A 15,092-nucleotide genomic window follows, 5' to 3' on the forward strand; every position below is an offset into this window, starting at 1 on the left:
TCTCTTTCTCTCTCTCTCTCTATCTTGCCTCTCTCTCACACACACACACACACACACACACACACACACACACAGAGGGGTGTGGGGCCAGCTGTTGGGGTGTGTGTGTGTCTAATTCTTGTTGCATTGTGGGAGTCCATTATGCTGTCGTCTGGTGAATGGCTCCCATTGACTCGGCCTTGACATTATAAGCTGCCTGCTAATCTCTTCACTCCATATATTAGTGAGGCTCCATCTCTCTCCCTCTCCCTCTGCAATGTGCAATTATAGATATACACACACACTACACTATGTATAGATATAAATATGTGTGTATTTACACAAATATATGTACTGTATATTTGTGTGTATCTATGTATATACATAGATATAGACATGTTTAAATGCACTTATTGTCGCATTTAAACGTAATGGTAGTCGCTTTGGCTTTTCCCATTTCCCATTTTTATCCAATTTTTGTCGTCTTTTTCAAAAATGATCAGTTTAAACAGTTTTTTTTTTCATCTGTTGTTTTTTAAAAATATCTTTTTTTTAATATTTGACTGGTCCGGTGCTGCTGCTGTGCATCAAAGTGTTTCACAATAAAAGCCTCATTTTTAAAAGAGAGGGAGCAGAAAGTGCTTTTACTTTGAAAAGGCTGCAGAAAGGACGACAAAGAACTACAAATATACACTTTCACAGGTGATGCAGATGTTGGAGACAAACATTTTTCCTGTCTGTTTTCTCTCTCCAGCGTCACCATGGGTTTGCCTCTGAACCCGCCAGCGGATTCGGCGCGCTCTGCTCGCCACGCCCTCTCCCTCATCGCCACGGCGCGCCCTCCCGCCTTCATCACCACTATCGCGAGAGAGGTGAGACTCGTCCACGCACAGTCACTGTGATGCAGAGATGTTCTACAGTCTCCATGTGTAGATGTTGCTTAACCCTACACGGTTGATACAGGTGTACCTAATAAAGTGGTGAATGTACACTTTCTTGTTTTTATTTGATTTCCAGGTTCACCGGTACAACGCGGCGCAGGCTAACTCTCAGTCGCAGCAGAACGTTCACACCACCACGCTGGCCCGAGCCAAGACTGAGATCCTGCGAGTGATTGACATTCTCATTGAGAAGATGCCCGGAGACGTTGTTGACCTGCTGGTCGAGGTAAAACTTTCATGACGTGCCGCTCATCACTGAAGGATCCTCCACACATACACGTTAATATTTCATCTTTTCTCTGTCTCTGTGTGTGTGTGTGTGTGTGTGTGGGGGGCTCTTCTCCAGGTGATGGACATCATCATGTACTGTATCGAAGGTTCTCTGGTGAAGAAGAAAGGACTGCAGGAGTGTTTCCCCGCCATCTGCAGGTACACACACACACACACACACACACACACACACACACACACACACAGAGGTCAGTAGGTGCAGATTTGTGGGAGGAGTTAATGCTAGTTGACCTCAGGCTGTCTATACTGATGTCATAGGGTCAGAGGTCGACTCACATGTGACCGATTTCTGCCTGAGGGCGACTCAGTGTGTGTGTGATTCCTGTCCTGACGTGTGTGTGTGTGTGTGTGTGTTCCAGGTTCTACATGGTCGGTTACTGCGATCGCAGTCATCGTATCGCCGTCGGAGCTCGTCAGGGTTCAGTGGCACTTTACGACGTTCGTACCGGAAAATGTCAGGTGCGTCCAGAACCGCTGATCCAACGGTGGTCCATACTGATGTAGAGATTTCACCTGCTCAAATATTCTGTTTGTCCAAACATCCATCCAAACATCATCCGTCCAAACATCCATCCAAACAGCCATCCAAACATCATCCATCCATCCAAACATCTATCCATCCATCCAAACATCATCCATCCATCCAAACATCTATCCATCCATCTATCCAAACATAATCCATCCGTCCAAACATCATCCATCCATCCAAACATCCGTCCAAACATCCGTCCAAACATCATCCATCCATCCAAACATCTATCCAAACATAATCCATCCGTCCAAACATCGGTCCAAACATCGGTCCAAACATCATCCATCCATCCAAACATCATCCATCCATCCACACATCCGTCCAAACATCCATCCAAACATCCGTCCAAACACCCATCCAAACATCTATCCAAACATCATCCATCTAGACATAATCCATCCGTCCAAACATCCGTCAAACATCTGTCCAAACATCCATCCAAACATCTATCCAAACATCATCCATCTATCCAAACATAATCCATCCGTCCAAACATCCATCCAAACGTCCAAATATCATCCATCCATCCAAACATAATCCATCTGTCCAAACATCTATCCAAACATCCGTCCAAACATCATCCATCCATCCGAACATCATCCGTCCAAACATCCATCCAAACATCTATCCAAACATCATCCATCCGTCCAAACATCTATCCAAACATCATCCATCCAAACATAATCCATCTGTCCAAACATCCATCCAAACATCCGTCCAAACATCATCCGTCCAAACATCCATCCAAACAGCCATCCAAACATAATCCATCTGTCCAAACATCCATCCAAACATCCGTCCAAACTTCTATCCAAACATCCATCCAAACACTAATAAGAAGAGAGTAAGAACAGAGAGAGGAGGAGATAGGACCGAGGAACTGAGGAGAGATAACAAAGGAGCAGAGGAAAAGAAGAAGAGACAAACATTTGAAGCACAGACAAAGAGAAGGAGGAGAGGCTGATTAATGATGAAGTGATGAGTCTCTTAATCATGTTTTTGTCTTTGTACATGTTTATGTTTGGTCGTGTGTGTGTGATTGTGCAGCGTGTGTGTGTGTGTGTGTATTGGTAATTTGCTGTGTATTGATTGTGAGTAACCTGAGCAGTCGAGTCTGGTGGAGGGGGTCATTTATATCTGATAACAGCACTGGCCTCTGTTCACCCAACATTCTGTGTGTGTGTGTGTGTGTTTGGACACAGGTTTAAGACAGGACGAGCTTTTCCTTTGTGTTTTATTTGCTGTAATTAACATTTAATAGATAATGTCTTTGTGGGGGGTGTGTGTGTGTGTGTGTGTGTTCATGTATGTGTAACCATTCACAGTGTGTCCTTTTAACCACGTGTATTTAAATGATTGTTCCTGTGTTAGGTTTTATATTAGTTTGGATGTTGTAACATGTTTCAATCTTTATTTATAAAGCACTTTTCGTACATATTAAAACATCCTCACTCAGTCACACATTCACCCACACAGAGACATTCACACGTCCATAAACACAACTGAGACAAAGAAGCGGAGGAGACGACAGGAAATAAAGTAAAACTGACCTAAATCAGCTGAAATAAATAAATTAGTAAATGAAAAAATTGATTGAAAAAGTAAATAAAATATATTTGTATAAACTTTATCTGTTTACCTGTAGATAACACTTAGATTAAAACACAGATTACAGATTGACCGAAAAAGAAAATGCTGAATTGAGTATTGAGCATGTGAGTGTAGAGGGAGGGAGGAAGGAAGGGAAGACAGCATCAGCAGGAGAGTAAGGAAGGAAGGAAAGGTAGCATCAGCAGGAGAGGAAGGAAAGAAGGAAGGAAAGACAGCATCAGGAGGAGAGTAAGGAAGGAAGGAAAGACAGCATCAAGATGAGAGTAAGTAAGGAAGGAAGGAAAGAAAGAAGGAAAGGTAGCATTAGCAGGAGAGTAAGGAAAGAAGGAAGGAAGGAAAAACAACATCAGAGTAAGGAGATGACATGACAGTTTTTGCGTATAAAGTGTGTGTGTGTGTGTGTGTGTGAGAGTGTGTGAGTGTGTGTGTGTGTCCAACTGTAGCTCGCTTGTCCCTGCTGGACCATCTGCCACAGCTTTGATCAGCCTCCGTGAACAGTCCTTTGTCATCTGTGTGTGTGTGTGTGTGTGACCGTGTGTGCGCGCGTGTGTATGTGTGTGTGCGCGTGCAGTTGTGTGTGCGTGCGTGTGTATGTGTGTGTGCGCGTGCAGTTGTGTGTGCGTGCGTGTGTATGTGTGTGTGCGCGTGCAGTTGTGTGTGCGTGCGTGTGTGTCCAGCTGCTCAGACTCCTCTGAATCCACTAATTGAACACAAAGAAACAATGTGAGTGATCTTTGTCTCCCGTCTGCATCTGTTTCATCATCACTCTGTATCTGAAGATGTAGCTTCACCCTCCCTCTCCACATCCCATAATAGGCAGAGCTCGGACACATTGCTGAAGAATCACCTCCACTTAAAGGGATAGTTCAGTTTTTATGAAGTGTGTTTAAGTGGGTCACTGACCCCTGCGCTGAGAACCAGCTTACTCAGTGAAAACATGGCCGCCAGTGTGGACACGAGGAAAAACACATTTAATCACATTAACACTCCAATATCTGAACAATGTGTTCATCACTGTATTTTTATGTTAAACAGCTTTTTTATGCTGAGAAATGACTCGTCGTTCAGTCTCCCACACCAAAGTCCATTCAGAAAATCAGCATTGTTGTGTCTGTGTGTGTTTGTGTGCGTGTGTGTGCGTGTGTGTGCGTGTGTGTCACAGTCACAGTCACAGTCACAGTCACAGCAGCCATTAGACCTGCTACAATACTAACAACACCTGCAAGAAGCCACTGAGGTCACAGTGACTCATGGTGACCAGAAGCACAAGGTCAACGTGTTTGTTGATGATGTGTGTGGGTCTTCACACACACACACACACACACACACACACACACACAGCCAGGATCTGCTCCAGGATTGGCTCATGCTTGTGTCACATGATGCTGATATTTATTAAAGACTGCAGCGACGTCGTCCAATAACCGCACACACAGACTGTGAATAATGCCAAAAAAGAAAACAGTTTTTGAAGTGGAGGGCGGGGCTTATGTGCCGTCAGTCATGGGGGGAAGGGAGGAGCTGGGATGAACCCTTACACACACACACACACACACACACACACACACCCACACCCTGGAGTCCCCAGGCGTCAGGTGTATTGAAGTACAGAGTGCTGTAAATGGTTTCAGTGTGCTTCACTGCTCTCTGATAGGCTGATTGATTTGGTAGGCAGTTCACCATGACACACACACACACACACACACACACACACACACACACACACACACACACACACACACACACACACACACACTCCCCAGGACTCTGCATTGACTTCCATTCATTTGGACACTCGTCTATACAAAGCCTTATCACTAATCTAAACCAAAACCACTCAGTCTCTAACACTAACTTTGACCTAAACAACTCAATTCTTAGTCCTAAAATTTAAGCAGTTCCTCAGAAATCAGGTTCTGCCTCATTAGGACCAGGTTTTGGTCTCCATGAGGACGACTGGTCTTGACAAGGTCAGTGTTTAATGGGAAAAAAAGAAAAAAGTACGTCCTAAAGAGGACACAAATACACACCTCATCATTGTAGTTATGAAAGCATCTTTAATATTCTGAAATATTGTAAATACGGTCACTGTTCCCTCCTCGTGCTCTGAATTAATAGTTAAATTACAGTAATAATATTCATATTGAATTCAAGATTCCCACATGGGTGACTTCCTGCTGAGTTGAGGTCATGGTTATGGCCGACTTGTTCGTTCGTCTTGGTCTATAACATCTTCCCAGCAAGTTTTGGGAAATGCAGTGGAACTCAATTTTGTTAGCACCCCCTAAGTTTTCACCTTAGGGGGGCGCTATAGCGTCTTTGAGCAATGCACGGGTCCAGGAACTGTGCCAATATCGCAGTTTCGCCAAACATGACCTCCATGCAAGTTTTCAAGAGTTTTTTATGCACGTTAACCAGCTCAAAAATGACCACAAAGTCACGGATAGAATAATAATCTGAAGGATTACGATGGGTTCCTCGCACAAATTTGTGCCAGGAGCCGTTTCGGGCCTAAAAAGCTGAGGGAACAAATGATTTTGCGTCACGTTTGTCTTGTTCAGAGGTTAAAGGTGGAGTCTCCTCGACGACGTCAGTGACAATTCACCATGCAGGACTTTTGTCTTCTGCTGAAACGCGTTTGTTTCTCTCAGATCTCCTCAGAAGACGTGAGTTGGTCGTTGGTCTCAAACCTTGATGAACATCTGTCTCCACTCTTTGTTGCTGTGTGATCGTTTTACCTTGAAGAGCAGCAGCGACGGCAAAATGTGATTTGGGATCTCGCTAAAAAAAAGAAGAAGAAGAAGAAGAAGAAAATAACCTGTGAGAGAAAGAGAGAGAGAGAGAGCGACTGACGGAGGTGAAGGAAAGCAAAATGAAGGCATTCATTAGGAGGCGAAGGTTGGACGCTCTCAGCCAACACTGCTGGAATCTAATCGTCTTCTCACCAGCAGCGGGAAAAAAAATGCGATTTTTATTTCATTTTTCCTGCTTTAATCACCGCAGACGTGTTATTATTTCAGTGTGTGAGCGCCAGAGGCGACGCGTCCTAATCTCATCTGGAGGTGAGAGTTTGTAAACCCAGGTGCGGGGGGGGGTTCTAAGAGAGGGCATTTATTGCCTCACACACACCCTGCATCTGGTGGGACACTTGATTGCGTTACACGTGGCGCTCGCGTCACTTTATTTCGTCCCCAGAGTTTGTGGAGGCGGAGCTGCAGCATCTGTCAGAGCAGGAGCCGGCCTCGTGTCTGATGGAATTATCCGCTCACAAGCAAACACTTACTGTCGAGCTCAATCACAGCAGAGCTGCCGTTCAACCAGGACGAGGATTTGATCCTCGTGTTTGAAGTTTGGAGATGAACTCACAGTTTAGCGTCTGTTCTCCTTCAAATACTCTGTAGAATTAAAGTACTGTAATTATGCCATCGGAAACTTTCCGACAGTTTTCTTCTTCAGTTAATGTTTTCTGAAAGCTGAGAAGTTGCACGTCAGAGACGGCGCGCGGTTGTTTACGGTAATTTCACTCACGCTGTTGCAGGAAGAAGCCGGAGAATCAGCGTCTTTGTCACCACAGAGAGGGAAAAACACCTGTACACAAGTTTCACTGAGACAAAAACTCACACAAATGTGATTTTAAATAGGTTTTATACTTAGAAAAATCTGGTTGTTTGTGTTTTTTCTTCATTGAAATTGTTAATGCATTATTTAACATGGAGTAAATTATAAATAACTGCCAGATATTGAAAGTTATTCTGGAAAAATGGGCAAAGTGTCCTTTCTATTCACGTTATTCTCTCCATTTCTACCTCTCACGCTCTGCAAAGTTAAAGGTGATGCTGAGCACAGAGAATTTCATTAGAGCTAACGAGAGCTGAACAATAATCACAATCACAACACGGCCTGCTGCGATAAATCTTTCTTAAAAGCAGAATATGTGTAAAATGAGCATTTTAGATGAATAGTTGTCCTGACTGAAGAGAACGTCTTTGTTTCTCACAGATCTGCACAAACATCACACAGTAATGTGTGTTTTTCTTCCTGCTCTGATTTTTCATACTTTATAAAATGAATTTCAATACTATTTCAATACTACTTTATATATTTCTGTCAACAAAAATGTGTGTATGTTTATATATACATATATATATAAATATATATAAAACATTTATATATTATATAATTTATGTATATTATATATTCATTTTATATATATTTATATTTATAATATATAAAATATATACACATTTATATATATATTTTTGTATATACATACAAAAATATAGATGCTCCCTCTCCCTCTTTTTATTGATTCATACGTATTTTTATATTTATTTGTCTTTAAACAAATACTTAAACACAAATCAGTAACAGTTTTTGTCGCATCAACAGCTGAGGTTTTTCTTTATTAACTTAATAATTATGTATCAAGTTCAACACAGATATTTAGAAGGTTTTAGTTGAATGTGGAATATTAGTTAGTTCTAATACTTGTAAAATCACTTGTTTTTGTTGTCTTTTTTCATTACATGTCATTTAGCAGACACTTTTATTCAAAGCAACTGACAATATGTGCATTCCTACATTTGGATACGAAAAAGCACTAGAAGTAAGTAAGTGCTTCAAGTTAGCCAAACTATAAAGTGCGAGCATCTATTTTTCCTTCAACAGGAAGAACTGTGTGTTTTCACAGTTTTATTTTTAGCTAGATTTTCCGTGTCTGAGACTTTTTTATCTTCCCCTGTTTTCACTCAAGTGGTTACACATTCTCCTCTCATTCTCTCTCTCTCTCTCTCTCTCTCTCTCTCTCTCTCTCTCTCTCTCTCTCTCTCTCTCTCTCTCTCTCTCTCTCTCTCTCTCTGCAGAACATCCACGGTCACAAGGGTCCGATCACAGCCGTGTCGTTCGCCCCCGACGGCCGTTACCTAGCAACGTACTGCAACGCTGACAGCCACATCTCCTTCTGGCAGGTAAACATGAGCGAGTTCATCCGTCTCCTTGAAAGTTATCTTACCTTCTTATTTATTTACACAAATTATTACGCGAAGAAATAAAAAATTGTATTGAAACTTGTTTTTACAGATAATTGACAAAAATCAATCCATGTAGGAAGTATATTATTCTATTTTGGTGCTTTCTTACATACTTTTGAATTTTAATTGATTATTTATTTGTGGTAGTGAGTAAAAATATGTACGTATACATACGTTCAGAGTGCAGAGACACTGACTGACTGACTGACTGACTGACTGACTGACTGACTTCTTCCCAGAACTGTTATTTTGAATGAAAGGTCTTGACGACCTCTGACACGACTGTCTGCAGACACACATATAGAAACACACACACACACTAATGGCATTACTGTAAGCATAAACCACTGTGAGCACGCCGGCAGGACGGCTGCTGTGGTAATGAGCTGGCAGACGCTCTGTCGGTCGGTGTGTGTGTGTGTGTGAGGGAGGGGCAGTGTCGTCTCAGGAAATGATGATACTCGCTGTGTTTTTCCTACTCACACACACACACACACACACACATGCTGTGTCCAGTTTCAGGCTCTGTCGTCGTCACAGAGACTGAAGAATCTCCAGAGAGAGAGAAACAAATATCATAAAGTATCATAACCAGCGTCATGAGTCAGTGTTGTTTTTGTTTTTTTAAAGGAGTGAAAATACACAAAAACCACGTCGGCAAGAAAACGGCACAGAAAAGTGAAGTTTGTAAACTGCGGAACAATCTGTCGGTTACCTTCCTGTAGAGCTGGAGGAAACATGCCAAATAGAACATCTACATAAGCTTCTACAGCATGTACTCTAGCATATATAACAGCTACACTAGCATCTATAGCATCTATAACAGCTACACTAGCATCCATAGCATCTATAACAGCTACACTAGCATCTATAACATCTACATATGCTTCTACACAGCATGTACTCCAGCATATAACAGCTACACTAGCATCTATAACATCTACAGTTGCATCTATAACATTTACGCTAGCATCTATAACATCTACAGTTGCATCTATAACATTTACGCTAGCATCTATAACATCTAAAACATCTACACTAGCATCTATAACATCTAAAACATCTACACTAGCATCTATAACATCTACACTAGCATTTATAACATCTAAAACATCTACACGAGCATCTATAACATCTAAAACATCTACACTAGCATCTATAACATCTACACTAGCATCTATAACATCTAAAACATCTACACTAGCATCTATAACATCTACACTAGCATTTATAACATCTAAAACATCTACACTAGCATCTATAACATCTACGCTAGCATCTATAACATCTACGCTAGCATCTATAACATCTACGCTAGCATCTATAACATCAACATTAGCATCTAAAACATCTACAATAGCATTTTAAACATCTACAACATCTACATTAGCATCTATAACATCTACACTAGCATCTATAACATCTACATAAGCCTCTACAGCATGTACTGTAGCATGTATAACAGCTACACTAGCATCCATGACATCGACACTACCATCTATACCATCTACATAAGCTTCTACAGCATGTACTCTAGCATATATAACAGCTACACTTGCATCTATGACATCTACAGTTTCATCTATAACATCTACACTAGTATTTATAACATCTAAAACATCTACACTAGCATCTATAACATCTACGCTAGCATCTATAACATCTACACTAGCATCTATAACATCTACGCTAGCATCTATAACATCTACACTAGCATCTATAACATCTACGCTAGCATCTATAACATCTACATAAGCTTCTACAGCATGTACTCTAGCATATATAACAGCTACACTAGCATCTATGACATCTACAGTTTCATCTATAACATCTACACTAACATCTATAACATCTACACTAGCATTTATAAAATCTAAAACATCTACACGAGCATCTTTAACATCTACAGTTGCATCTATAACATCTACGCTATCATCTATAACATCTACACTAGCATCTATAACATCTAAAACATCTACACTAGCATCTATAACATCTACACTAGCATTTATAACATCTAAAACATCTACACGAGCATCTATAACATCTAAAACATCTACACTAGCATCTATAACATCTACACTAGCATTTATAACATCTAAAACATCTACACGAGCATCTATAACATCTAAAACATCTACACTAGCATCTATAACATCTACACTAGCATCTATAACATCTAAAACATCTACACTAGCATTTATAACATCTAAAACATCTACACGAGCATCTATAACATCTAAAACATCTACACTAGCATCTATAACATCTACACTAGCATTTATAACATCTAAAACATCTACACGAGCATCTATAACATCTAAAACATCTACACTAGCATCTATAACATCTACACTAGCATCTATAACATCTAAAACATCTACACTAGCATCTATAACATCTACACTAGCATTTATAACATCTAAAACATCTACACTAGCATCTATAACATCTACGCTAGCATCTATAACATCTACGCTAGCATCTATAACATCTACGCTAGCATCTATAACATCTACATTAGCATCTAAAACATCTACAATAGCATTTTAAACATCTACAACATCTACATTAGCATCTATAACATCTACACTAGCATCTATATCATCTACAGTAATATCTATATCATCTACACTAGCATCTATATCATCTACAGTAATATCTATAACATCTATAACGTCTACACTAGCATCTATATCATCTACAGTAATATCTATAACATCTATAACATCTACACTAGCATCGGAAACATCTATAACATCTACACTAGCATCGGAAACATCTATAACATCTACATTAGCATCTAAAACATCTACACTAGCATCTAAACTAGCATCTATAGCATCTACATTAGCATCTGTGATATCTATTATCATTAGCATATATATTAGCATATATAACATCTATATTAGCTTCTAATATTATGCTTCTCTCTTTTATGCACTATATATTTATATTTATCTTTAACTCCTCTTTGTTATGTATAAACTGCCCTGTGTACCCACAAGTTCTTTTGAATTCTATGTTCTTCACAGCCGTGCTATGATGACTCCGCCCACAAGGAGGAGCTATGACATCATGGAAAATCATATCAAACGGAGTATAGAGTGGAAAACCTTGTGGTTTGAGAGCTTCTCTCACGTGTGTGTGTGTGTGTGTGTGTGTTTTTGCTCCTCAGATGAACATCGGTCTGCTCGGCAGTATCGGGATGCTGAACTCTGCTCCTCAGCTCCGCTGCATTAAGACGTACCAGGTTCCTCCGGTGCAGCCGGCGTCTCCGGGCTCCCAGAACCACCTGAAGCTCGCTCGCCTCATCTGGACGTCCAACCGTAACGTCATCCTGATGGCACACGACGGCAAAGAGCACCGCTTCATGGTCTAAAAAGAATCCCCGCCTACTTCTGTAGCTCCGCCCCTTTGCCCCTCAAACCCGCCCTCGTGCGTGTGACACACCTGCACCTTCTTCTTCAGTCTCGTAGTTTCACAGTGGTTTTTTGCGATGTTTGTACGATCAGAGGCTCGTTTACATTTTAAACTTTGTTTTTTTAGTCGTCATTCCTATTTATTTGCCGTTTTCTCCTATATAGTGGCGGCCATTTTGAGTCCCAGTTCGGCTGTTGGACGACGTGATTACAATGTTCGCGATTATCCTGACCAAAAATAATTAAAGATAACATCGTGACAATCGTAATCATGTCTCCAGAAAAGTGCACGCATGCTCGTGTAAACACACCCACCGTTCTGTTCTTTCATAAAGTTTGGTTAGCATCGGAGTTTGCAGTCCGAGGGTTTACGATTTTTTGGGTTAGCATAAACTGTAAGTGGGTGACGATGTTTACATCATGTGGGGTTTTGCCGACTCGCGTACGTTGAAAGTTTGACGTGATCGTTACACACCTCAATAATTTTTCGCAGGTCGTATACTTTTTTTAAGTGAAAGTTTTAACGTGAAATAAAAAGAATCGGATCATTTCAAACCTCAAAGTTCTTTAATGAGTGTAAAGATTCAGGCTTATGGAAAGATCGTAAATTGTCTCAGCTTTTTCTGTCGAGGAGACGAGGTTTATTTTGAAATTGATCAGAAGTCAGGATTTATTTTGTCGTGGCAGAAATTTCGCAGAATAATTTTTCTGTTTGGAGAGGACGAGAAAAACGGCTCAAACATTTCCAGAAAAATTACACTTGATCATATGTTTGACGATGTGTCTTTATGTGGACAGAGACATGAGGTCATGTGACTTTGTCTCTGTGATGTCATCATGTGAAGAAACACGTGTCTCTGAACCTTTAACTTTATTCAAAAGTTTCATTTCAGACGATCAGTGATAAAGTTTATAAAGTAAATATTTTTTTAAACTCACTTTTCTTACTTTACATCAGTATTTTACTCTTCTTTCTCTCCTCTCCTCTCCTCCCTCCTCCTGCTCACCTGTAAACTCTCCTCCCGCCTCCTCACCTGTAAATTCTCCTCCTCTCCTCTACTCCCTCCCTCCCTCCTCCTCCTCCTCCTCACATGTAAACTCTCCTCTCTCCTCTCTTCTCCTCCTCCTCGCCTGTAAACTCTCCTCCCTCCTCCTCCTCACCTGTAAACTCTCCTCTCCTCTCTCCTCCTCCTCCTCACATGTAAACTCTCCTCTCTCCTCCTCCTCCTCCTCACCTGTAAACTCTCCTCTCCTCTCTCCTCCTCCTCCTCACATGTAAACTCTCCTCTCTTCTCCTCCTCCTCGCCTGTAAACTCTCCTCCCTCCTCCTCCTCACCTGTAAACTCTCCTCTCCTCTCTCCTCCTCCTCCTCACATGTAATCTCTCCTCCTCCTCCTCCTCACCTGTAAACTCTCCTCTCCTCTCTCCTCCTCCTCCTCACATGTAAACTCTCCTCTCTCCTCCTCCTCCTCCTCACCTGTAAACTCTCCTCTCTCCTCTCTCCTCCTCCTCCTCCTCACCTGTAAACTCTCCTCTCTCCTCTCTCCTCCTCCTCCTCCTCCTCACCTGTAAACTCTCCTCTCCTCTCTCCTCCTCCTCCTCACCTGTAAACTCTCCTCTCTCCTCCTCCTCCTCCTCACCTGTAAACTCTCCTCTTTCACAGCTTTTCACACGTTGTCGTCTTAGTTTGACATATTTCTCTTCAGCTCTTCACAGTTTTGGGAAAATGTGTTTTTTGCCGAGTCTCAGGAGATGAGAGGAGGAGAGGGTGAGAAGAGAGGAAGGAGGAGGAGTAAATAAGCAGTGAGGAAGAGGAAGATGAGTTTATTCAGCCAGGAAACAGAGAAAATATTGTAGCTTTTCTGCTTTTAATCAAACAAAAAAGAAGAATTTTAGGTTTTATCTTTTTCCTCTTTCTTGCTCTTCTTGCTCTTCTTCCTCTTCTTCCTCTTCTTTCTTCCAATTCTTCTTTCTTCAAATGTAGAAATAAATGAATGAAAACATGAATGAATGACTGAATGAACATAATTAGGTGAACAATTAACAAAAAAAAAGGTTTAATCATTCACTCATTTATTTATTCATATATTTCATTCTGTGTTTCTACAGGAAAAAACAACAGGAAAACTGAAATATTGACTCTTAATGTTAAACAGATCATTTCTTTCTTTTTCATATTAATTTAGACTTTGATGTGATTAAATATTTATTGTATAGAGAAACAGAGTGGCAATGATATTTAAGTGCGTGTGTGTGTGTGTGTGTATTGCATGTATACAGGCTTCCCTTGGTGTAACAGCAGATTAAATCTATTGTGTGTCATAAACAACATGAAAAGTGTTGTTGTTGTTTGTGTCCAATAAAGATAAACATGAGACAGACGTCGGGTGTCAAACATACGTCGTTGTTTATTCTCCATCTTAAATGAAAAATCTAAACAATATTTTATACTTAAAGATGAAAGTTCGGGATAAAATTGTCAAATAAAGTCACATAAATAATGTATTTATTTTTTATATCAGAAATAAATTATATATCGTAGAATTATGTTTTTTTCTCGTAAAACTGACTTTTTTCTTTAGAATTACAGCTTTTTTCTTTAAAATTATAACTTTTCTCATAAAATTATGACTTTTCTCGTAAAATTATAACGTTTCCCTCATAAAATGATGACTTTTCTCTCATAAAATTATGACTTTTCTTGTAAAATTATGACTTTTCTCATAAAACTTTGACTTTTCCCTCAAAAAATTATAACTTTCGTAAAATCATGACTTTCTTAAAATGATGGCTTTTTCTCATAAATTCAATTTTCTCGTGAAATTATGACTTTCACGTAAAATTATGACTTTTTGTAAAATTACAACTTTTTTCTTGTAAAATAATGACAATTTTCTCGTAAAATTATAGACTTCGTAAAATTACGACTTTTTGTAAAATTACGACTTTTAGTAAAATTACGACTTTCGTAGAATTCATAAGAAATTGACTTTTTTGGAATATTTCTTTCTCTTCAGTTTGGCCCTAACACTCTTAAATCATTTTATACTATTTTATATATAATCTACTTATTTGATGTCTCTTATTAACCCTGAACAAGAGTCCTTGTCCCTCTGTGTCTCTCCCTCATTCTTGGTCCCACAGATGAGACTTTTTTTTCAGTTTATATCATTGGAGTTAACAGAAGAGGACGTTTAAATGCTGTTTTTATCTGATGCAAACTTAAAAAATCCTGTTTTTAGTTGTCAGACCTGGAATTTAAAAAAAGAAAAAAGGGAAAACAGTA

General features: G+C 40.0%; 1 protein-coding gene across 3 annotated transcripts in view; it reads left to right on the forward strand.

The window, feature by feature from the left end:
- LOC131445912 (WD repeat-containing protein 7) overlaps window positions 1–14,188 on the forward strand; it is a 79,216-nt gene extending 65,028 nt beyond the window's left edge. For all 3 annotated transcript variants that reach the window (XM_058616667.1, XM_058616670.1, XM_058616669.1), the window contains 6 exons: window positions 734–851; window positions 997–1,146; window positions 1,267–1,349; window positions 1,571–1,670; window positions 8,217–8,321; window positions 11,563–14,188. In XM_058616667.1, the coding sequence (XP_058472650.1) occupies window positions 734–851; window positions 997–1,146; window positions 1,267–1,349; window positions 1,571–1,670; window positions 8,217–8,321; window positions 11,563–11,766 (760 nt within the window). In that variant the 3' untranslated portion in view covers window positions 11,767–14,188. The remainder of the gene's footprint in view (window positions 1–733; window positions 852–996; window positions 1,147–1,266; window positions 1,350–1,570; window positions 1,671–8,216; window positions 8,322–11,562) is intronic.
- Window positions 14,189–15,092: the final 904 nt, after the last annotated feature.

The sequence above is a fragment of the Solea solea genome, chromosome 19 (assembly GCF_958295425.1).
Source record: "Solea solea chromosome 19, fSolSol10.1, whole genome shotgun sequence".
Classification (NCBI taxonomy): Eukaryota; Metazoa; Chordata; class Actinopteri; order Pleuronectiformes; family Soleidae; genus Solea; species Solea solea.